Source organism: Antechinus flavipes, chromosome 4 (genome assembly GCF_016432865.1).
Source record: "Antechinus flavipes isolate AdamAnt ecotype Samford, QLD, Australia chromosome 4, AdamAnt_v2, whole genome shotgun sequence".
Classification (NCBI taxonomy): Eukaryota; Metazoa; Chordata; class Mammalia; order Dasyuromorphia; family Dasyuridae; genus Antechinus; species Antechinus flavipes.
In genome coordinates this window covers 394,050,505-394,077,153 of record NC_067401.1, presented here as the reverse complement: position 1 = coordinate 394,077,153, position 26,649 = coordinate 394,050,505, and the positions used below count along the sequence as shown (strand labels likewise).

General features: G+C 31.8%; 1 protein-coding gene across 4 annotated transcripts in view; it reads right to left on the bottom strand.

The window, feature by feature from the left end:
- Nucleotides 1–26,649, bottom strand: part of KCNT2 (potassium sodium-activated channel subfamily T member 2) — a 583,045-nt gene that overhangs the window by 27,921 nt on the left and 528,475 nt on the right. For 2 of the 4 annotated variants that reach the window (XM_051998719.1, XM_051998721.1), the window contains 3 exons: nucleotides 26,071–26,199; nucleotides 15,670–15,690; nucleotides 8,299–8,599 (listed from right to left, as the gene is read on the bottom strand). In XM_051998719.1, the coding sequence (XP_051854679.1) occupies nucleotides 8,299–8,599; nucleotides 15,670–15,690; nucleotides 26,071–26,199 (451 nt within the window). The remainder of the gene's footprint in view (nucleotides 1–8,298; nucleotides 8,600–15,669; nucleotides 15,691–26,070; nucleotides 26,200–26,649) is intronic. The other 2 variants (XM_051998720.1, XM_051998722.1) reach the window with 1 other exon arrangement.

Here is a 26,649-nt window from a genome sequence, read left to right as displayed (position 1 = left end):
ATGTAATTATTTCTGTCTAAAGAATTTGTATGGGGGGCAGAGCCAAGATGATGAAGAGGACACATATTTTCTTCTGACCTCTTCCCAAGACTCTCAAGACTAACTAGCAAATTCAGTCTCTAAATTCATTCTGCAGAACCCAAAAATATTAGGAGTGTAACAAATTACCAGCAGAATATAATTTTGAAGATCTCCAGAAAAGGTTTGTTTCAATCAGACACAGTAGGAGATGGACGATGCACAAGCAGGCTGAGCACAGATTCAGAGTGCTAGGAGCACACAGTCCCAGGGTGGTATGGGCTTCATGTGCAGAAGAATCTATAGGAAGGAATTTACAGCAGTGTTGGCTACTCTTCCCTGGTTGCAAGCCAATAGATGACCAGATAAGTTATAAAACATCCAACACAAACACATAAAGTAAATAGTAAACCCAGAAACACCAGAATTTTACAGGATGTGGCCATGCTCACCCAGCTTCTAATATATATCAGCTCTTTAAGGAACTTCAAGAGCAAGTGAAAAAGCATCCAGGTAAGTATTATATCTTGCATGTCCACTCTCATAGTGGACTTCCAGCTCCTATTTTTTTATGAAAAATCAAAGGCAGATCACCTTCTAACCATGTTAGCCAATAATCCTTTATTTCAGGCATCCCAGGGATCTCATTCTCAATGTCATCAGGCTACTTGAGCTTTACATTTGCAATTTGGGATAACAAAAGAGGAAGCTGGGAGCATAGTAAAAGGTTGTACATCTTGCCTTCCTTTCCACACTCCTACACTGCCTCCAAGAAGGAACCCTTTTGGTTTGAGACCCAATGAAATGTGGCAAAGGGATGTGACCTATTATAAATCTTTTGGTCATCTGTCTTTTCTCCATGTTGTAGTAGATACCTTTTCAGATTTACTTTTGCATTACCAGCAGCAAGAGACAGCCCGAGTGGTCACTGAATTCCTTATACAAGCATTTGCAATTATAGGTGTGCCACAAGCAATAAAAACAGACAATGGACCTGCATATATTTCTAAACACTTTGCACATTTTTGTGCACAGTATCAGATTTTACACATCAATAGTATATCTTTTAATCCTCAAGGACAGGCAATAGTAGAGAGGAAAAACAAAGACACCAAGATGCTCCTCCAAAAACAAAAGAGAGGGGGAGCCACAGGTAACCAAGAGAACTTCTAAACTTAATCCTTTATACTATTATTTTTTTTTTAATTTTTGATGGAGATGCACTGGCTCCGGCAGACAGATTTTATAAACTGCCAGAAGGACAGTGTCCAGTATGAGCAGCTCCAATATCTTTAGATAAACTCCAGATGATGTGGAGAGATTCAGAAAGTGGTGAATGGAAGAGACAAGATAGGTTAATTGCTTGGGGAAAAGAGTTTGCTTGTATCTCTACAGATGGAGAAGTAATCAGATAGGTGCCAACAAGTCATATCCATCTTGTCCATCAGAGAGAGAAAGAAAAAGAGAAGACCCTTGAAATGAAGAAGACACAAGAAACATCGGGTGGATCCATTGCTGACTGTGTCCACCACTGAAAGAGCATGGCAGTTATGGTAAATGATTCATGAACATCAAAAATTGTTGATGAGACTTTAAAACCAGCAGGAATCATTGGATTCCCTGAGACATGATAAGACTGTTGCAGGACTTTAAAACCTGTAGGAATCATTGAATTCCCTGACACATGAGCAGCAATAAACTGATTTTGGAATACCTCTTGGCTGGTGAAGGAAGTGTATGTGTAGTTGCGAATTGATAGTTATTTTCTACACCTTCCTTCTAAGACTCATGGAAATCTTTTATAATACCATATTGATTCATATTGTTTGTTACATCATGACTTAACTGTGTGAGTCCTCTCATGCTGATTCATACTATTTATTCTATCACTATTTGCTTGTGTGATTCTTCTCATGCTGATTCATATTGTTTGTTACATCACCATTTGTGTGTGTGATTCCTCATGTTGATTCATGCTTATTGTTACATCACTACTAGTCTATGTTATATTACTATTTGCTTGTGTAATACCTCCCATGCTGATGGATTTATGTATACCTGTTCCAATTAAAACAAAAGAAAGCAGGAGGTGTAGAGGGCCACAGATAGTGGGGGAACTCTGGATAAGATATAAGACCCTTCCTCCCAGAGGGAACATGCTAACATTGTCTGATTTGGCTCCCCAACTCCCTTTGGTGCCTCTCACCCTTCCTGAGAAGTTAGTAAAGGCATGACCATCTGTGTTCTACTTGAAACAAAGGATACTTACAGTAAGAGGAATTTACCAATAGCAGAGTGCTTATAATTGATACTTGCACAATGTGATATAGTGCTATAGTGGTTCTACAGTTGACACATGCTCAGTGTGCTGTAATGCTGTAATCCTTCTAAGGTATTTAAGCACTGAGAGAAATTGAAATAAACAGACTCCATCTATGACCATCCTCATGAATCTCCTGCCTTCATCACTCCTCCTCTAAGACCAAGGACTTGGGCTGGTCCCAAGGTCCTCCAGAATGCTAGTCTAGAAGGTATATTTTAATCACCTCAATGTGGGGGTTCTAAAAAGCAATGGTACATTTTGTCACCCAGACTTGGGGGCTCTAGAAAGCACACTATAGACCTCAAGAGAAGTATAAAAAGGTAAAAAGAAAAGAAGACTTAAGAACTTTATCTCTGTTATGGGTATACATAGAATATGAATGTATAATTTGATTTTACAATTATAGTATTAAAAAAAAAATTAGAGGTGGAAAGGGGATTGTACCAAAAAGGAGGAAGTTTGGGGTAAAATGAGGGAAAGTACAACTCATAAAAAGGCAAAGAAAACCAACTATAATTGAGGGAAAGAAGTGAGGGGGATGAATATTATATGAATCTTACTCTCATCAGATTTGGCTCAAAAAGAGAATTATTAGAAATATTTGCTTTCACAGTGAAACCTTTCTCACCTTAAAAGGAAGTGGGAAGGGAAAAAGGAAGGGGTAGCCTAATAGAAGAGAAAACAGGAATAGTAGGAGAAAATTATAAGAAAGGGGAAAGGACTCTAAAGGGGGAAAGCTTCTTGAGACAGGTGGTGCTCATAAGTAAAATATGGGGGGGGGGGCGGAGGGAAAGAGGAAAAGGAAAGAGAAAAGTATTATTTTAAATAAAGAAGATTAGGGAAAATGCAGAATTGGTAGTTTTTACTGTAAATGTGAATGGGGTGAACTCTCCCATAAAGTGAAAGGGGCTAGCAGATTGGATTAAAAGCCAGAAACATACAATATGCTTTTTACATGAAACACATTTAAAGCAGAGTGATACATATGGAGTAAAGGTAAAAGGCTGTAGCAGAATCTATTATGCTTCAAGTGAAGTAAAAAAAAAAAAAAAGCAGTGGTAGCCATCCCTATCTCAGATCAATCAAGAGCAAAAAATGATCTAATTAAAAGAGATAAGGAAGGAAACTATATCTTGTCAAAGGTTAACATACATAATGAAGCAATATCTATACTAAACATATATGCCCCAAGTGGTATGGCATCTAAATTCCTAGAGGAGAAATTAAGAGAGATGCAAGAAAAAAATAGACAGCAAAATTATAATAGTGGAAGATATCAACCTTGCTATCTCAGAACTAGCTAAATCAAAGCACAAAATAAATAAGAAATATGTTATGGAGGTAAATAGAATATTTGAAAAGTTAGGTATGATACATGTTTGGAGAAAATTGAATGGAAACAGAAAAGAGAAAACTTTCTTCTTGGCAGTATATGGAACCTATATAAAAATTGACCATGGATTAGGGCATAAAATCCTCAGAATCAAATGAAGAAAGTCATAAATAGTAAATGCATTTTTTGCAGATCACAATGCAAAATATTACATTCAATAAAAAGACCAAAATAGTAGTTTTGGGGAAATAGACCAAGAGAAAATAGACCAAAAAGCAGTTGGAAACTAAAGAATGGGTGAAACAGCAAATCATAGACACAATAAAGAATTTCATCAAAGAGAATGACAATGATGAGACAATATATCAAAATTTGTAGGATGCAGCCAAAGTGGAAATAAATGGAAAATTTATATTTCTAAATGCTTCTGCATAAAATAGAGAAAAAGAAGATCAATGAATTGCACTTACAACTGAAAAAGCTAGAAAAAGAACAAATCAAAAGCCCCCAATAAAATACCAAAGTTGAAATCCTAAAAATATAAGGAGAGATTGCTAAAATTGAAAGTAGAAAACTTATTGAAATAATAAATAAAAAATGGTGTTGGTTTTATTAAAAACACCCACAAAATAGATAAACCTTTAGTTAATCTGATTAGAAAAAGGAAAAAAGGAAAATCAAATTATTAGTCTTAAAACTTAAAACTTAAAAAGAAAAGGGAGAACTTTCTACTAATTAAGAGGAAATTAGAGCAACAATTAGAAATTATTTTGCCCAACTTTATGCCAATAAATTTTATAACCTAAGTGAAATGGAGGAATGTCTACAAAAATATAGATTGACCAAACTAGCAGAAGAGGAAATAAATTAAATAGTCCCATTTTAGAAAAAGAAATAGAACAAGCTATTAACTCTCTAAAAAAAACTCTCTAGGGCCAGATGGATTTACATGTGAATTTTACCAAATATTTAAAGAACAATACTATATAAATTATTTGAAAAAATAGGGAAAGAAGTCAGTCAGCAGCATCAATTTAAAATTATGAGCAAGCATCATATATAATGGGGATAAATTGGAACATTCCCAATAAGACCATGGGTGAAACAAGGTTGTCCACCATCACCGTTACTTTTCAATAGTGTATTAAAATGCTAACTTTGGCAATAAGAGAAGAAAAAGAGATTAAAGAAATTACATTAGGTAATGAGGAAACCAAATTATCACTTTTTGCAAATGATATGATGGTATGCCTAGAAAACTGTAGAGAATTACCTAAAAAATTATTAGAAGTAATCTCCAATTTTAGCAAAGTTGCAGGATACAAAATAAATCGACATAAATCATCAGCATTTTTATAGATCACTAACAAAATCCAATACCAAGAGATACAAAGAGAAATTCCATTTGAAATAACTGTCGATAGTACAGAATATTTGTGAATCTATCTGCCAGGGGAAAGTCAGGAACTATATGAACACAATTACAAAACACTTTCCACACAAATAAAGTCAGATCTAAACATTTGGAAAAAATATTAAGTGCTCTTGGATCAATCAAGTGAATATAATAAAGATGACAATATTACCTAAACTAATCTGTTTATTTAGTGCTGTACCAATCAGACTCCCAAAAACTATTTTACTGACCTAGAAAAAATAACAACAAAATTCATATGGAAGAACAAAAGATCAGGAATCCAAGGGAATGAATGAAATAATGCAAATGAAAGTGGCCTAGCTATACCAGATCTAAAACTATATTATAAAGCAGTGATCATCAAAACCATTTGGTAGTGACTAAGAAATAGACTAGTTGATCGGTAGAATAGGTTAGGTTCCCAGGACAAAATAGTCAACTACTATAATAATCTAGTGTTTGACAAACACAAAGTCCTCAGCCTTTGGGATAAGAATTCACTATTTGACAAAAACTGCTGGGAAAATTGGAAACTGGTATGGCAGAAATTAAGCATTGACCCAACACCATATACCAAGATAAGGTCAAAATGGCTTAATGATCTATATATAAAGAATGATATTATAAACAAATTAGAAGAACATAGAATAATTTACCTCTCAGATCTGTGGAGGAGTTTGGAATTTGTAACCAAGGAACTGGAGATCATTATTGATCTCAAAATAGAAAATGTTGATTATATTAAGTTAAAAAGGTTTTGTAAAAAACAAAACTAATGCAGACAGTATAAGAAGGGAGGCAATAAACTGGAAACATGTTTACATTCAAAGGTTCTGATAAAGGCCTCATTTCTAAAATATATAAAGAATTGGCTCAAATTTATAAGAATTCAATTCATTCTCCAATTGATAAATTGTCAAAGGATATGAATAGAGAAATTTTAGCTGAAGAAACTGAAACTGTTTCTAGTCATATGAAAAGGTACCCCAAATTACTATTGATTAGAGAAATGCAAATTAAAACAACTCTGAGATACCACTACACATACCTGTACACTGACAGATACCTGTCAGGTTGGCTAAGATGACAGGAAATTATAATGATCAATGTTGTAGGGGATATGGGAAGACTGGGACACTAATACATTGTTGGTTGAACTGTGAGTGGATCCAATCATTCTGGAGAGCAATTTGGAAGTATGCTCAAAAAGTTATCAAACTGCATAATTTTTGATCCAGCAGTTTATATCCCAAAAAGATCTTAAAGAAGGAAGAGGGACCCACATGTGCAAAAATGTTTGTGGCAGCCAATGTTATAGTGGCAAGAACCTGGAAAATGAATGGATACCCATCGATTGGAGTAAAGCTGAATAAATTATGATATATGAATGTTATGGAATATTATTGTTCTCTAAGAAATGACCAGCAGGATGATTTCAGAGGCCTGGAGAGACTTAAGTGAAATCATTATACACAGCTACAAGATTATATGATGATAAATTCTGATGGATATGGCTCTCTTCAATAAGATGATTCAAACCATTTTCAATTGTTCAGTGATGAAGGGAGCCATGGACTGTGGGAACTGAGTGTGGTTCACAACATGGCATTTTTGCTCTTTTTGTCATTGTTTGCTTGCATTTTATTTTGGTTCTTTTTTCTTTTATTGGCTTAATTTGATTTTTCTTGTGGGACATGATAATTGTATAAATATGTATGTAGATATTGTATTTAACACATATTTCTGCCATGTTTAACATGTATTGGAGTATTTGTCATATGGAGAGGGCATGGGGGAAGTGGGAGGAAATTGGAACACAATGTTTTGCAAGGGCTAATGCTGAAGTATTATCCATTCATATGTTTTGAAAAATAAAAAGCTTTAATAAAATAAAGAAAGAATTAATAAAAAATTGAATGAATGAATAAAATATTTTTTAAAAATTGTATGCAACAAGTGTTATGGTAATAGAGCTCAGAGCTTGGAATCTTAAGACATTTGGATCTTCTGACTCCAAGTCCAATACTCCATTCAATATTCTACCTATCTGCCAATTGTTAAAGATCACAATTTCAGAAGGATTATTTGAAGAAACTCAAAGAACCACAGAGACATAGAAGATAGCTCTGAGTAGGTTGGAGAGACTAGGCTCTAATCAATGATCAAGAAAATATGAGGTGTAAGATTTCATCATGGAGATGTAGGGTTGAAAGAAAGTCAGACAATCAAATAATGTAGACAAGGGATATTAACACTTACTAGCTGCATAACTATGGCCAAGTGACTTACCCCCAGGATTAAGAGACAGATGGCCAGAAGGCAACAGTCAGCCATGAAATTAAAAAAGAGAATGTGCTCGAGCATGTTGGGTTCTTTTACAAGAATATATGAAAAGGTGTAGAAAACAATTGGCTAAGATGAAAAGTTAAGGATAAGTTATAATCTGTATCATTGGAAAGTATATCCCATTTATGACATCATAGATTGATCAAAGTTTCTGAGTGATGTTTTCATATACATATTACTGATGAAGCCTGAATCAGTGCAAAATGAAAATGTTTCACTGTGATTATTTCTGTATTAATGGTCCCATTTACAGAGGCTTTTATGTAAAAAAATATGAATACATGAAATATTCATCATTTGGGTGATTCTGGTTAATTTTTTTAGGGGTGAAAATGGGGGGAGGGAAGAACATAGTGATAATTTATCCTTGAATTATCTCAGGAAAATTGTAAAGATAAGACAAAACAAAGGACACAATATTTGGTTGCCCAGATTTGCCATTTTCCTTATCTTAACCCAGCTCCAAAATTATTGCACACACATGACCATTTAGAAGAGTTCTAGCAAATCTGTCTGAACAAATTTAATTTTACCATTCTGGTCAATTTAGGGTTTACAAAAACTTTGTGACCACTCAATGGTATGGATTTGTGTAGTGAATGCTTATACATGAAGAGGCAGAACTATATTTAAGATGTCAAAACCTTTCTAATAATCTGTATCTCTTCAATTATAAAATTTAAAGTATTACCCAAAAAGGAAAAAGAAGTTAATTAAATTAGTTCTATTTGAAGCCATCTTAAATGACTTGATTTATTTATAGCCCCCAGAATAGTTCCCAAGTTCCCAATTAAGGGGTAAAAAAAATCAAGTCCATAACACACACACACACACACACACACATAATTTTAAAGGCCATACCATATCCCACTGTAGTGAGACCTAGGTGCTTCATTCTGTTTTTCACCAGTTCAGCAAGCTCCTGTCTTTCTGATCTCCTATACAGGTTCAGTCGCTGTTGGCTTATTCTCTCCGCTGTTTTACCAGAGTGCTTTGGAACTTTTCTACTTAGCCTACGTGCCCACTGCATGCTCTTTCGCCTCAGCAAAGGATGGTCTGATTGGTCACTAGAAGTTGAATTGCGATGGTTGTTGCGGTGATGACTTTGTTCTTTGGTATCTTTGGTGTCTTCCCAGTCTTCTACACTGATTGATATTTGTGACTATTAAAGGAAATTAATGTTAACAATTAGATTTTTTGAAATGCAGCTATTTAGAAAATATAATCATAACCTTTAAGATATCTTGACATAATTACACAGCTATTAATGAGAACATCTGTCCAAAGAACAAAACTCCATTAAGAAATACTTCTTACTATTCCATTACTAAAAATAATTTTGTAAACAATTTTTTTGAACTTCATTTTGTATGAAACAAATGAAATGTCTTTTCTCACTGAAACAGAAGTTTTGGTCTTCTTTAAAGGTTTTAATTCATGAACTAAACATGATAATAAAATTACATGGTTAATTACAGAATGGGCATTTGGAACAAAAAAATGTGAGGCAGTTCTTTTATGAATTAAAATTATTTCCTTCTAATAGATTTAATTAAATATAGTATTAATATTTCTCACTGAATTTAAATGACTAAAAATGATTTATTAGTAGGATGGAAATCTTTAAAGCACACGTTCATTATTTATTATGCACTATATTTTTTTTATTTGTTGTTACAATATCTTATCTTCCTTATGTGTTAGAGAGTATTATTATAATACTTTTAAAAAGCGATTTCCAATTTTTTTATGAAAGCATGATATTTTATAAACTGAATAAATACACAACTTTAAAAGTTAAATACAACAAAAGTTCAAAGAGCCAAGAATGATTAGATAATCTGTTAATTTTATTTGGTATAAATTTTATTACCAAATTTAATTATTTCCTTAAGAACCTTTCATATAACTACAAACTACTACATAAAAACTGCTTTCATTCATGAACGCCACATTTCATAGCAAGAAAATAAAATCAATAAAAGTTTTAATGAGTGGATACACTAATCAAAGCACTATGAGGTGATCATAGTTAAGGAGGTGTCTGGAAGGAATGTAAACAATGAAAGAATCTTGTCTCTGGTATATTATATTCATAAGTATGCAAGTATCTAATTTTCAAGCCCTAAAGTTCCACAAAGACACAAAGGAACAGTGAATTGGGGGTTTGATGGGATGAGTACCCTGAGATAGATATCCTGATCAAGAGCCCAGATTTATTTAATTTTTATTGCTAGGTACATTTGTAAGGAGTAAAATGAAGGAGGATCTTACAGATAGTTAATCCTCTGGTTGATCAGACTTTTACTGCATTCCTCCACAGTTGATAAGGAAAGTTTGCTAACCCTGTACATAAGAATTAGATCAATTTTGCTAAATTGAAAGTTTAGCAACATCAATTCCTAACTCTTTATGTAACTGACCAAGCTAGTTATTGTAATGCATAGTACACATAGTAATTGTGTATATAATACATATAATACATAGTATATACCTTATGTACATAGTATACAACTTCCCAGTTCATAGGTGAGTCAATCAGTAATCAATCATGAAATCACTTCTGTCAGCTATGGCCTAGAATTAATCCAATCCTCACAGTTTGTTTGCAGCAAATTATCTCCATAGTCCCCGCCCCCGGCCTCCCCCCCCACACACAATCCAATTTCCTGTTAATGTTCAGTTTTTTTCCTATTTTTTACTTCCTCCCCTATTAAGATATAAGTACGACTATCTCCCCTTTACTAGGAAAAAAAAACCCCACAAGCAGAGCCATACTAGATTCTGACATCCAAACAATCTATCATTCTATATACTGGCTCTTTTTCACAGCCATTACTGCCACGTCCTTTTCTCTCATTCGTTTCTTAAACTTATGTAATTTATCCAAAGTTATTAATAATCTCTTGGTTTCTGAATCAAATAGTCACCACTCAATCACTCTTCTTAATTACTTAACATCTCTGCAACATCTGACATTGTTGAAAACAGTTGTTTTCTCAGACTGTAAATTCATACCACACCTGTGGCCCTACCTCAGATTGACTAGTTCCTGTCAGGACTTTCATTTTAAGGTGGGTCATGTCTTGATTTTTCTCTAGGCTTTCAGACTTTTCCTCATAACCCCATAAGGTTATCCCTCCACCTCAATGTTTTAACCTCATTTTATATGCTTACTTCTTCCATTAGCATGGAAGTTCCTTGAGAACTGGAACTGTTAGTATTTTCTGAAAAAAAATATTGGAAGCATCATATAACCTAAGATTTTAATGTAGGAAAGTGTGCCCCAGAAGTATAGCAAGTTTTTAAGAATTAAATTTTGATGGCATAAAGAGAAACACTTATAGTATTTATATATTTGGATTTTTGTCCTCTCATTTAAGTAATAGTTCTTTCTTAAAACTTACCAATGATCTCCTAATTCTGAAATCAAATGAATTTTTTGGTCAATTTTTATCCTTCTTTACCTATCTGTATAACTTGCAAAACTCTTAATGGTCTTGTCTCTGATCATCATTGGTTCTTCTCTTTTCTGTCCACTCTTCAGCTTCCTTTGCTGGATTATCATCCTGGCCACATTCTCTATCTTTGTGGATAAAAACTCTGTCCCATGTCCTTTCATCACTGAAAGCTCTCTTATTTGGTAACCTTGTTATCTACTATGAGCCTAATTATCATTGATATATAAAACATTCTCAGATAACATTCTATTTAATTTCCTGACCTTCAGAACTAAAATTTTCACCCTCTATTGAACATTTCAAATAGAATGACTATAGATATCTCAAATATAATAAATCTAAAATAAAACAATGTGTTTCCTATAAAATATACTTTTAACTTCACTATTTTGTAGCTAGGTTAGCCTTGTTTGAAAGCAAACAATATTTGAAAGGAATAATTAACAGGAGGCCATAAAAAAACTTTATGGAAAAAGCAAATAATTTGGCAAACAATATTTTAATCTAAATTATAAAGCATATAATATAATTTTAAATATTGACATTTTCTATGGGGCAATAAAGGAGTAGCATCCATCACATCACAAAGTATAATGCTAAGTCAAGAAGCATTTATAAAGTATTACTACATGTTAAGCCACTGTGCTAAGTGGTATTTTTAAAAGAGAAAATATGTAAAAGTTCTTGTCCACAGCTTGTAATTGACAGGAGGAATCAAAATGTGAACAGATAACTATATAAATAATGAGAAGTAATGAAAAAGTAATGAAGTAAACAAATCAGGGAAAAAATGACCCATGAACTAAGCCTTGAAAGAAACTAGTTTCTAAGAATTAGATGTAAAGTAGTATAATCTAATCATGAAGTATTGACAGGTCAAGAAGCAGAGTCAGTACATAAAATGATGAGTTTAGGTAATAGCAAACGGATCAATTTGGCTGAAATATAGAAAGAAGTTTTGTACAATAAGTATACTGAATCCCAATGGTCAAGCTAAAGAGTTTTTATTGCATCCTAGAAGAAAATGATAACCATTAAGATTTCTTGAGTATGGAATGATATGGTCAGACTTATAATTTGGAATAATTATTTAGAAGACATAGGCTTAGTATACATTGAATTAAGAAGACATTTGAATAAGGTCCAAGTAATGAGGGCCTAAACTATAACAATGACCATCTGCTTAGAAAAAGATGTATGTAAAAGATGTTTTAAAGTTGAAATAAAAAATTCAATATAGGAGTCTACAGGAAGAATTGAAGATGACTTCAAAGTTATGAACTGGTGTGGCTAAAAAGATAATATGACTTTTACCACAAATAATGAACTTTGAAGGGCAGATTTTTTTTTTTTACTTTTTTTGGCCTTATTTGATTGCTTATTTTGTTTTGTCTTAAGTTCTGTTTTAAGTGTGTATTATTTGAGGTTGTACATTTAGGTGGAGTTGTCTGATAGTTATTGATAAGGGAGTGGATGGAACTCAGAGAATAGACTGAGACAGAATATATAAATTCTAGACCCATCAAATTAGAGATAACTGAACCATTAGTAACTGATGAAATGCCAGAGAGTAAAAGTAAATAGAAAGAAAATGTTATAAAAAGTTTCAGAATATAATCTGAAGGAGATACAGCAAATGGATATGGATGCATCAAATGGAGAATATGCTATATTACAAATAGGAGATTTAGGAAAGAATATCCTGGAAGAAGAGGTGATCAAGAGATTTAAATGCTATTGAGAAGTCAGAAAGAATGATATCTGAGGAAGGGTTAGCTAAATTTAGCAATTAAGACAACAAATTTCAATTAAATGTTGAGGTCAGAATCCAGATTACTAGGGTTTCAGAAGAGGAAGAAGAGAAAACAAAAGCTAATAAATGCATTATGCAAACAAGATAATGACACCACGATATAAATCAAAAAGGAAATATTAATTTGCTGAGTCATATATTCAATAGAAGAGGAAATTTAATTGCATATAAGATAATAAGTTTCATTGATTGTATAAAAAGTTCTGAATTCTATATCAAAGATTTTTTTCAAGCAATCTAGATGTGTGTGTGTTTCACCAACTGCATTAAAATTTTAGAGCATTTGTTCAATTTAGAGATGAAAAATATAATTATTTATCTATAATATGGTTCCCTAAAAGAGGATATTTTAGAAAAGAAAGCCAATAAAAATTAATATAAAACAATAATACATAATGTGATTAAAGAATAAAAGGATCATTAAATTAAATATCTAAAATGTCAAATACAAAAAAATTCTATTTTATGGCTTATTTTTTTCAATTCTCATTCCAAGTAAATAAATTTGTAATAATTCACCTATTTTATATCTGAAGATGCAAAAAGGCTAAATGGAATAGTTGTTTAGTGATAATATAACATGGTTAAACTTAGGGAAAAGACAAATTCATCCTGGAGATACATTTACATATGAAAAGGAAGAGAGAGAGAGATGGAGAGAGACAGATAGACAGACAGCGAATTAGTGAGTTTATGTATAGATTTTCCATGGTGATTGTCTACTCCTCAAACTTTTTTCTCCCTATTTCTGCCACTCTATTTTTTCCCCTTACTTACAATAGGCAAATCCACTTTATTCAAAATATTTGAAGTGTTACTTCATAAAATAATTTTAGGAAGAATACTTCTATGTCAGGAATTATCATGCTTGTTTTTTTTTTTTTTTTCAGGAAAGTTAATGAAATAATCTATCATATGTCCATTCAAATATATGCATATCATTCATACATTCACATATACATTTACATATGTAAAACGTATGTATGCATATATTAATGCAGATCATCAAAACTCAGCAATATATTATGTTACACAAACATTTTATAGTATAGTTATAAAATTTAGAAACATTAATTTGATAATTATGTAAAGAGCTATTTTTCAAAGATGTTGACCAATTTGCATATCTTGATATGTAAAATTAATCTCTAATGTCTTATTCAGCTTTCTATATTACTGAGTCAAGGATTCTAAAGCACCTAATATAGATGCCAAATAGAGAAAAATTATAATTCCAGCTCAAAAATATAATATTCTATAATACTTAGATTATAATTTTCTATACATACTGATACATAATTATTCATTAATTGGAGCCCATAAGAAAAACAGAGTAAATGATTTCTCTCAAAGATACACAGATTCTCAACTTAATTACTAAAAGGAATTATCATAGTGTTAGGTAATAAGGGTTATTCACTTGATCTCATAGTAGCTATTTAACAAGGCAATCCTTGATGTTTAAAAAGTATACAAGGATTGTTTTTTTGACCCTGCTCAAGGCTCCTGCAGAATTTGCTTAGCCTTAATGATTTGCAGTAACTTAAGAAAAGAGAGAAAGAGAAATTAAGAAGGAGAAAGAGAGAAAAAAAGAGAAAAATAAAAAGAGAGAGAAGGAAGGAAGAGAGAGAAGGAAGAAAGGAAGTAATGAAGGAAGGAAGAGAAAGAAAGAAAGAAGAAAGAAAGAAAGAAAGAAGAAAGAAAGAAAGGAAGGAAGGAAGGAAGGAAGGAAGGAAGGAAGGAAGGAAGGAAGGAAGGAAGGAAGGAAGGAAGGAAGAAATAAAAAGAGGAAGAAAGAAAGAAAAAGAGAAGAAAAGAAAATAATGAATGAAAAGAAGAAAGCAATGAAGAAATAAAGGAAGGAAGAAACTAATTCTCTATTCACTTCAATAATCATAACACAATTTGGGAGGATCCTTCATTAATTAGGACAAATGAAACAATTTCACAGTTATACAATAGCAAGTGAAACTAAATTCAGTATTTACAGATATAGGCTTATAAAGGCAAACTTGCATAGGAATATGATATATATATATTTCCTGTTTTGAGATATCTTCCAAAAGCTGTCCTACTAAGTTATTTTTAAAAATGAAATTAGAACTGATATAAAGGAAAAGTCACATATGACCATGAAATCTTGAAAAAATTATACTTGATATACATACCACTGTGCTTGATTTTTAAAAAAATGCTCATACAAATGAGAACACTAGAGAATTTATTTTGTTATTTTGTTGTTGCTGCTGGATAGTTTCAGTTTTGTTCAACTGCTCATGACTGCACTTGAGATTTTCTTTGTAAAAATACTAGAACAGTTTGTGATTTCCTTCTCATGCTCATTTTACAGAGGAAGAAGTGAAGCAAATGAGTTAAATAACTTGCCAAAGGTCACACAGTTATTAAGTATCTGGTACTAGATTTGAACTCATGAGAATGTCTTGCAATTCCAAGCCTTGAGGTCTATCACTGTACCACCTTGATGCATGCAAATTTGTTAGACAAAAATAATTACATTGTAGGGAACTTGTAGAAACTTTTCAAGCTTCCCTCATCTAAAAATATTAAAATGTTTATATACATATATAGACATACATATGTAAAATAAATACATAATGTATATATACATATAAACAATATGAATATGTGTGTGATATACAAAATATGTTTTGATAATAGTTTCAATTTTGTTAAAGTTCAAATTTTGTTAAATTTTGTTTGAACTTGTAAAGTTCAGTTTGTGATTTTTTTAATTCCCAATTTTTTTTTAATTGCAAACTTTTATGGGGGAAATATAACTAAATTGGGAAATCAAGCTGTATGTATATAACCTTAGTTAAATGGCTCTAGCTGAGAAATGGCAACAGGTACTGATTTTAATCTCTGACATCCTATTAAAGTGAATTTTCTTTCACGAGAGTAGTGATGGAAAAAAGGAGACAACCAACATATACTTACTTGTGATGCAGTTTCTCGTGACTGACCCAAAGGGGAAGAGAAAGAAAACAAAATACATTTTAAACAATGACTAAACAAAAACACACATAGACCAGAGGCAATAACAACATTTCACACATATACAAACAGATATATATCAACTTTGCATATTTACCAAATAACAAATTTCCCAAAAGTAGATCATCTATCATTTGAAAAGAATGTTTATATTAATTTGCTTTTTTCTATAATAGTCAATGGCAGATTTGGGGAAGACGAGTATGAGAAATTAGGGAAAGAATTGACCCTATTAGAGTGGGGAAATTAATTGTATATTATATTAGGGTTTTTTGGTAAGCCTGTGCTTTAAATTGAGAACTTCTACTACCTCTTAAGTACAAATGAAGAAAAACTTCCAAACTATGTATATGGATGTATAAATATATACATATATGTATGGAAATGCATATGTATTATACACACACACACACATACACACACATATATAATACACACTACATATAGTGAAATTAAAAACTAATAACTTACTGTTTTTATTGTTTATTATTGTTTTTTATTGTTTATCTATATTATTATTGAGTTTTTTATTGTTTATTTGTTTATTTGATATTGTTTATAAATTTTGCTTTGTTTATTGTTTATTAAGAATTTTATGCAATCATTGTTTATCAAAACTTATTGGATTTGATTGTATAGATCTAAATGGTAGCCTCTGGAAGCTGTGAGCTTCTGCTGACCATGGAGGGATGTGAATCAATCTGATCATGAGATGTTTGCCTATCGTAAGATTTTCCTGTATTTTCCTATTGCCAGGGATTATGCATGTCTCCTCTTGCAAATGAGCATAAATAACCAAAATGTAAATGCACAATTTGTCTTTCTTATAAATCAGTCACATCTTTTGTTTAGTTTGTATCACTGCATCTTATGTAACTACATAAAAAGCTGCTCTGATGGTCAAATGGGTCTCTGACTACTAAGGATCCATTGATATGCTTTTATAGGAAATTGCTAACCGCACCAATAAATAGATCACATTCAGAACTTTGCTTTCAGTTTCTCTTTACATAAGATTTTTTACTGTGACCAAATATATATACAATACATATATATATATGTATATATACATATATATGTATTGTATGTATACATACAAACATATAGACACATAAATTCTGCATTTGCAGTAAATCCAATGGGCAAAGTATGAGCATGAACATGTTAAATAATATTTAAGATGAAATTAATATTTGATCATCTTATTTCCTTGATACTTAAGATACTGATACTTTAAATCACCAGCATTCTTTTTTATGGAAGAAATTTTCTACAAAATAATAATATTCTATTTTAAATAGACAATAAACACTAGTATTTTGAAATTTATATCCAATAGATTCTAATCTTCCCCGAGTCTTAAGTTTCCAAGTCAACATATAAAAAGAAAATTCTTATAGTAAAAATTCCTCCTTTGTAAAGCAATGCCCTTAAGTGAAAAGCCTCTATAATGATGGAACAAAGAAAATATGTATATAATTTACTATTTCTTTTTTCTCCTGAAATTATTTTTTAGTCTTATGTCAACAATTTCCTTTTTTTCTGTCAAAAATATTTGTATTTCCCCAATAAAGTTCTGTTCTGACACCAAATCAAACTGAGGAGCTAACTGTAGGATCTCAATTCCAGCAAAATACTGTTAACTCTATCTGTTAACTCTATCATGCTATAAATATGAATGCAGTAGTGGAGTATAGATCACTTCTCTTGCGATCACACTCCCTAAGTTTGGCCATGGCAAAATTTTGACCACAATACTGTAAAAAATATCAAATTATGAGAGACTGAAATTTTCAAAGTTGAAAAAGTATCAAATTCATGAAATTTTAATTCCTTAAAGTATTGAATTATTCAAAAATTTAACAAAATGATGTTTTTCATTGGGCATTCCCTGAATGTTTGTATATACACATAATATGTACATTTATTCACATATACACAATAAGCATGCATCATGCATACATATTCATTGAAATGTTAAGCTAAATAGACAATGAGCTGTTCTAAGAACAAGAACTAGAGAGAATGATGCTTTGCATTTAGGAAATTGACAGGGTTTCAATGATTCCCAAATTGCTCCCTGTCATAATCTAGATTTTAATATTAATATTGTTTTGATGATGCAATATTACTGGGCTATGAACCAATGAAATAAAATCTTCAAAAGTCCAAATTGTATGTAACTCAAAGAAGAGTACAAAAATGTATGTGCTCATGATTATACTTGAGCACACTATACTACAAACAACCCATGTGAAAGAAGAATCCAAACTTAATTTGAAAAACATCTGATGAGAAACTGAATTATAGATCATGAAGCTAGAGAAGAGGATAACAGAGCAGAACTATACTCGTTCTACACACAGAATGTCCAAGTCAACATATAAAGAGAAAATTCTTATAGTAAAAATACCTCCTTTGTAAAGCAATGCTCCTAAGTGAAAAGCCTCCATAATGATGGAACAAAGAAAATAAGTATATACTTTACTATTTCTTTTTTCCCCTGAAATTATTTTTTAGTCTTATGTCAACAATTTTCTTGTTTTCTGTCAAAAATATTTGTATTTCCCGATAAAATTCTGTTTAAAATAACTTTTATTGATTCTCTAAATCTAATGTCTGACAGGAGACTAGTCAAGTTCAGATACTTTTCATATATATATATATATATATAAAATCTTCTTTATAAACGATTTATGGGAGGACATGGATGACAGTCATTTAAAATGAGATGCTATGGATGGATTGCAATCTGTACTGTTGCAAAGAATAAACATATTGATGAATTCATGAATCCTTTATGGTGTTCAAGTAGATAAATATTTCCACTTTAATGCCAGAATATCACAGTATACTTTCCTTGTCCCCAAGTAGTCTGAACAACACTTTTATAAATGAAAATTTAGGCACAGAAGTCATGGTTAACAAATTTATAGTAGACACAAAGGTTATATTTTCCATGATAGAGTCAGGATCAACAGACTAGAATGGTGGGATAAGCCTAACAAGGTATAACATTAAATACAAAAACATAACCCTAAAGAATTACATAGGTGTTTAAAAAATTCAAGACAAATATAAAAATACCCATGAAATTTAAATTTCAATTGTACAAGTGTAAGATATAGTAGGGACCTTCACTACAGATCAAATGATAAAAAGGTAAGTAGCATGCAAACTGAATTTAAGTCTTCTGAATAAAAATGGTGACCAAAACCAAACAAATATTTTTTTTTTCCCTTTGGAAATCAAAATCTCTGACTTCAGCTGTATAAGAAACTCTTATTAAGGATACTTCTATCAAAGTAGGGTTCTTCTGTGATTTACTTTAACAAGATTGTCTGAGATACTTCAAAATTCAATAACATGCCTTTAGTCATATAGCCAGCATCTGTTGTTAGGAATTAAACCCAGATTTCCACATTCTAAAGCCAATTCTTTTTACTTTTTAGTAGTGCTTCTTGAAGGAATGTTAGGGATAATGTATAGCAATATATAGTTCAGAAATATAGAATATATGATTCTCTGTTACCCTGATTAGACCATAACTAGAGTAGCAGGTGTGCAACAAAATAGAAAAAAAATAGTCGAGTCAGGAAGACATTTTGGAAAGACATTGAAAATCTGGCAGATATCCAGAAATTAGTGATTAAAATAACAGTAGTTCTGAGGATGTTGCCATACAGGTATCTAATGGAGGAAGTCAACGTGTAGCTAGAACAACAGAGAAAAAAGTTTTCCCATCAGTTGTTTAGTTGTTTCAGTCTTTAGTCATATCTGAATCTCCATTTGGGTTTTCTTGGCAAAGATATTGGAATGGTTTGCCACTTTCTTCTTCAGCTCATTTAACAGATGAAGACCTGGGGCAAACAAGATTTAATGACCTGTGCAGTATCACATAGCTAGTAAATAACTGCCTGAAACCAAATTTCAACTAAATTGAGTCCTGATTCCAGGACCTTTGTTGCAGCTACTGTACCACAGAGTAGACCTTTTCCAACAACAATTAACATCAGTGTCTAGAGATTGCAGATAGATAGTTTTTGGCCAAATATGAAGAAAACATCTAAGTGGTTGGTGCTCTCCAAATTTGGGGGGCAGCAAACTGTAAAGAAAGTGTATGTTAAAAGACTAGAGAATCACTAAATAATTTGTTTTGCTTGAATTTATTGGAATATTATTGTTCTATGAAAAATTATAAAAGTGAAAAATACAGAAAGCTTTGGAAGATATACATGAACTGAAACAAAGTGAAATAACCAAAACCAGGAAAACAATACAAATTATCATAAAAACAGAAAATCACAAGAATGAAATTTGAAATTGAATTCTTTGTAATTATAATGTCCCTAACTTTCCCCAAAAAAGAGATATTTGAATTAATCTCCCTCTTTTCGTTAAAAAGGTGTGTTTTAAAAAAAAGCTGTGCAAAAATAAAAGAGTAAAAAAAATATTGCTTCATAATGTCAACTTTGGTTGGCATATGTTTTCATTTTATAGAATTTTTTCCCTTTCATTTCTATTTTTTTTTTTTGGTTTGATTTTGTTAAATGTCTCTCCAGTTAGGGAACTTGGGGAAAGTAATAATTAAAAAATAAACATTACACAAAAATGATTTTAATTAGTGACAGCAAAACATAGCTTCCAAAAGAAGTTGTGCCTTTCCTTGTGCTAGAGTTTCCAAGCATAATATGGATGAACACTCATTTGGGCTGAGCTAGACAGGATGTTAGCACATATATACTTGGACCCAGTGACTTCTGTGGTTTCTCCTATCTGAAAGTCTATGATTCATTCAATAGAACTTAATGCTATGACACACATGTAACAGCTAGTTAATATATGACCAGTGGAGTAAAAAGAGAATGCCATATCTCCAGTAAATTAAAGTAATGCAAATAATGAATATGAATAACATCTTTGGAAAATTATTTTATGTGTTGCTTACTGTCTGTCATGCAAAGATTATTAAGTTTTAAAATTTATTCTAAAATGAGCTTTAATAAGCTTCTATCACATTGTTCCTCCCCCATTGCTCTAGCATTTGGGGGAAAGTTGTCTTTTACCATATTCTTCATGATTTTATAAATTTCTATCATATCTCTACATTTTTCCTCTCCAAATTAGATAATCATAATATTTGATACATTCATTTATTAAGTGCTTACTGTGTGGTGGCCATACTGTGCTAAATGCTTTATAATTATTTCATTTGCTATAACAAGCCTGGGAGGTATTGCTATTATTACCTTCCTATTTTACAGTTGAGGAAATGCAGGAGTTGCTTCACATTTCCTTCTCAGTTTTTTTTTTTTTTTTTTTTTTTTTTTTTTTGGTGAGGAACTGAGGACAATAGAATTAATGTCTTGCCCAAATTCATACAATTAATAAATGTCTGAAGTCACATTTAAATCAGATATTTCTAACTCCAGGTGGAGTGTTTTATCCACTGTGTCATATACCTGCCTGTAATAATACTGACCATATTAAACTCATGAAATAATGTGGCAGAAAAGCCTCATCTAAATATAGTAATAAAAGTGCTACTAATTGTATCTGATTTATTTTCTCCCATTCTTAGACCAAAAAGAAGATGAACTGGTAGCAAAGGCCAAGTGGAAAGTGATCTGGTATAATTTTATCATTATCTCTCAAAAGTCTTTTATTTAACACAGTGGAAAAATATTAGAGGCAGACCTTTGAATTAAGCTACAATTTTGTTATCATTTATATATAACCTATTGGTATCCCATCCAAGAATAATCCCTTAAAGTATTTTAATGAAATTTACTGAACATCTATCATACTGATAGATGAGTCAACTATCAGTGATTCATAACTGATGCTGAGTGAAGTTGGCAGAACCAGGAGAACATTGTGCACAGTAATCACAAGATTAAGTAATGGACTTGGCTCCTCAGCTCCTTGTACACTTGGAACTTGAATCTTGATGCACTACAATATCTGTAATGAGATTTTTCTTGACAAAGAGTTTATTTGGTGATTCCTTAGCGGTGAGTTGAGATGGCCCACAGATGAATCAGGAATCCAAAAAGAGCAAATAAGACCATCCTACTCACAATGTCCATTTAGAAAAATGGAAAATTAAAGGTTATAAACAAATATACATGTTTTTCTCTTAAAAATAATCTTCAGGAGAATTTTTAAATCGGAAATATTCTAAAACTTATTAATGAGAAAATGGGGATTTCTGCCATATCCTTTGCATATCAGAACTGAGTCATGCCATTTTAGTGAAATAGGCCCATTTGAAGGTAAATTTATTCTAATTGTTATACAGGGATAGCAGAAAAATAAGTATAGCAAAAGAATTGCCAGAGAGTTTTTTTTCCCTTAAATGCTTACTTTATATGGTATATGGATGGATGTAGATATTTTCTCTCTGGAAAGATCAAAATAAAAGTTGTAATAATTTTCCATGGATACAGATGCATCCCTTCCTCTTACCTTCTTTTTATTGAATTGTATAATAGTAATTACTTTCCATTTGTTAAGTAAACATATAAGAAATAGAAAAATAGGAAAGTGAGGTGCACATTTCATTTATTTTACTTACTGATTATGTCAATATCTATCATTGCCTCAAGTCTATTTTCAACTGCCTACATATATACTATTTGGTTGTGACTTTAGAAGCCAAAGATCATGCATGACAATTAGAGAATCAATTTCAAACTTCAGCCCAGTCCAACTAAGAATTAAAAATTATAATCTTAAATTTAGAGAAAACTTTGTGGACAAAAATGACATACTTGATTCATATTTATCATACTGTGAGTAGAGATTGTATACAGGAGTTTATTTTCTTGAAACGGATGCCCAAGTATTTAAGGATACAGAACAACTGTAGGAGGTAGAACAATTAGCACATCAGCATAATTCAGTTAATGGCAAACCAACAGTATTTTCAGAAGCAGAAAGTGACAAACAGTGATAGTTATCAGTGTTGTCTTACAGCTAATAATTAAGTTTTAGAATCTTAAAATCTAATTTATACATAGACATTGTTTGAAATGAAAATACTTTCACAATCACTAAAATTTCCTGATGCTATAAAGCAGTTATTATATACCTAGAAGTGAAAGATGACAACCAAACCAGCATGTCAAAAATGTATTATTAAGTTCTACAAAACACTAATTTTTGTCTGTCATTCTAAAAGTGCAAAATTTACTTTTTTTTTTTAGAGGCAAGTGGTGTTAAGTGACCTGCCCAGGTTCACACAGCTACAAAATGTTAAGTGTCTGAGGTCAAATTTGAACTCACGTCCTCCTGACTTCACGGCTGGTGCTCTATTCACTGTGCCCCACAAATATTTACTTTAAAAAAAAGTACTATACAATCTAGTCTAGTATAGATGGATTGAATGTCCAATTCCTATGTTGAAATTAAATGTTATTGAACTCTAATTCCTTTTCTCCTTTCAACTATATGTTATTCTATGTTTTTTTCCCCCTCATATGGTAAACTATTTGTGAATTTAGTTGCATTTCTTTGAGCTAGGAAGAACTGACATTAGTTGAAGACTAATTTCTCATCCATTACAAAATCTCTACCTTAATGCAAACAGCACATAATAATGTTCTTTCACTATAAGAAGTTACTTTTTACTTTTATAGAGACTAATTCGAATAGGATCATTCATGGACTAGAACTCACTGTGACCTGATTGACTAAGCAAAATTTCTATGAGCCATCTGGTAGGACATAGAAATGGCTTTGTTATAGAAAACATTTCTGTGTAATGGTGCTTTAATCTATGTTGTAAAGTATATATTTGACAGACCATAATTAACAGTACTGAAGTAGAAATTCTTCCCCTAAATATGAAAGTCATTTTCTTCTTTAAATACAAGTAATCATACAGATTTTTTTTTTGCAATTATAAGTTTTACATTTAACAGGCATGAGAAATAAAGTTGTGATTTCAATTGACACAAGGAATTCTCAGATGAAGAAACTCTCTTTACCAAATGCCAACCATCACTTTGTCTTACACTTGCCATCTTACAGTGTTTCCTAGAAGACAAGGTTAACTGCTTTCCCAGGATCACTGTTGTTTGTTCTTTGTTCTCAAAAAGAATTAATGACATCACAAGGATGATGTCTTATTGGATTTGAGTGAGACAGAGTTGAATTAATTTGACAGTATCACTCTCTTCTTCAGACTATTCCATAGTCCAATGGCAAGAAAAAAAGGCAAAATGACTGGTGATGGCCCAGGATGCAATGGGTGATCTTGGCCTTTTCAAATTAAAACCTTTCACAGCTTTCAATTTATCTGAAGCAATGCTCATTAAATCATTAAGGTTCTGAGAATCCTAGATAAAAGATGAACAATTTATCATCATTGAAATATCAATCTTGGAGTAAAAAACCCTCAGAATTTCTGGCCAAAATAAAAAACAATTCTGATTTACACTTATTCTAAACCATTAAACCTAAAAGTTAAGCTACAGAGGTTTGGGCTAGATCTATTATTGGCCATTCAATGAGAGTCAGAGTGATTTGGGTTTAAAGGCATTGTTAAATAATTAAATAATAGGAAGCAAGGAAAGAAGGAAGGAAGGAAGAGAGGGAAGGAAGGAAGGAAGGAAAGAAGGAAGGAAGGAAGGAAGGAAGGAAGGAAGGAAGGAAGGAAGAAAGGAAGGAAGGAAGAAAGGAAGGAAGAAAGGAAGGAAGAAAGGAAGAGAAGTGAGGAGGGAGAGAGGAAGGGAGGGAGGCATAATATCAATCCCTAAAATCTGCTCAAATTGGCAGCTTGATTCCCCAAAAGGCAAGTAGTACTGCATTCAAATAACATGATAAAATCAGATAAAAATTTTTTTAAATTAAATTCTAAAAACCTAGTTCACTCTTTCCCAGAAATATACACAACATCCTTGAGAGAACTGAGTTTAAACTTATACATAATAGTAGCGAGGCACATGTCTAAGAAATATATGTGACAAAGGTTAATTCCCACACCTGCTCTTGAAGTCCTCTTTGCCTAGAGATCTTAGGTAAAACCCTTTGCTGCTGTTGTTTTTCTTCATTCTTGAAGAGGACCAAGAGCATCACAAAGGTAATGTATGACTTTCGGTAATTGAAACTTTATCTTCATTTCAAGACCACTTACTTCTCTATCCTTTGTACCTCACTATCTCTCATGTGTACCTCTCATTAATTAGTTCTTTCTAACTTGTGTACTTATAATATACCCTCCATTTTTTCAAATGAAGCAAGAAAATGTTAGATGTGAATAGATAATCAGAAGAATAAAAATAATTACTCTGAAATGTTCTGATAGGTAAGTGTTAATTATCCTACCATGTTAAATACAATCTTTCTTTCAACAGAAAAGATGCCAATGATAAAGGCTATTAACTAACAAAAACATCTGTGTTTTCCCATTTTAATCAGTAATTGATGCTACTCAGAAAGCCAGAATGCTATTTAATTTCTCCCAGGGGTTATTTAAATAATGTGAAAAATAGAACCATTTGATGAAGCTATAATCAAAATACGCAAAAAAAAAATTTTAAGTGTCCCAATGGTTGGCAAGTAATCTATATGACATGGACAAATCTTAGATGTCTAGAACTTCTGCAGAGATGGTACAGATCCAATGAATCTATCGTAGTAAAGAATTGCACCTTGGATATTTTCTCAGGAATGCATTCTAGAATAGCTCCCCACTCTAGAAAGGTGGACTTAATTCCTAAGATGAGTTAGTTCTCTATAGTTTTAAGAACCTAAAAGTCAAGATTTAGTTCTAGTTCTGCTACTATCTGGATTACTTTGGCCAAGTCACTAACCTGAGCCTGAGAAGCCCTGAGTTTCTCATCTATAAAAGGAGTGGGATGGGCTGAAATATGGCTGAGATATCTCTCTTCACTATCTTTCTGTAATCATCTTATTCATCTGAAATTTTCATCAATTCATGGAGACAAGATCATCTTTAATATCCCTTCTAGCGTTCACATCCTATAGGATATCTAGGTGTGAGGTCCTAGAATTCAGATATTTCCTAATTATATTCTGGATTTTGGGAGCTGATTAAAACTAGAACTACAGGAAACTTTTAAAGATGAATTTGGAATAAAATCTTAAAAACTCCCAAAATCGGTACTTCTCTTAGTTTTGAAATAATCATTTCCAAATTTCAATCTTATAGAATCCTAGCACGAATAGCCTATATATTGCACTACTCCATGAGTTCCTGAGTTTTCCCAGTTATCATAATTTCTTAATGAATTTCAGTCTGATAACTAGTCACTTTTTATATGTATAGAAACAAATTAAATGACATAAAAATTAAGAAATATACAAAATTGTCCAAACCTCAGATGTTCTAAGTTTTTGTGATTCGGTCCTGTAGATTCCAATGGGGATATCACCTGTAGAAGAACATAGCTTCTGGTAAAGCCTGGCATATGTTCTGATCCATAGATCATCCTCTGTGATTTTCATCTAAAATATAGATAATAATGTATTCATATTTTTAAGATAATAAATATAAAGAGAATAATATAATTCATCACATCCCTTAAAAGTAACTCAGTTAAATGTATAAAAAACTGATTTTCTCAAGCAAAATTATATATTAATCTCTTGGGGTGCTAACCCAAAATTCAGGTAAAATTAACTTTACAAATTAGACTATGGGAAAGTACACTTTGGAGATAATTAAAGGAAGCAAAAATTGCATGGAACAGAGAAACAGGAAATTTTTTCTGTGGAAATAATTAACTGAGTAACCTTAGGCAAGCCATTAAATCACTCTATCTTAACCTTCCTCTACTGCTATATGATGATTTTGTCACTATCCACACACACACACACACACAAAAAAAAAAATCAATCATGTAAATAATCTCAGTCATCTGTATTTGTTTTCATCATGGGAACTGTTGCAATTAA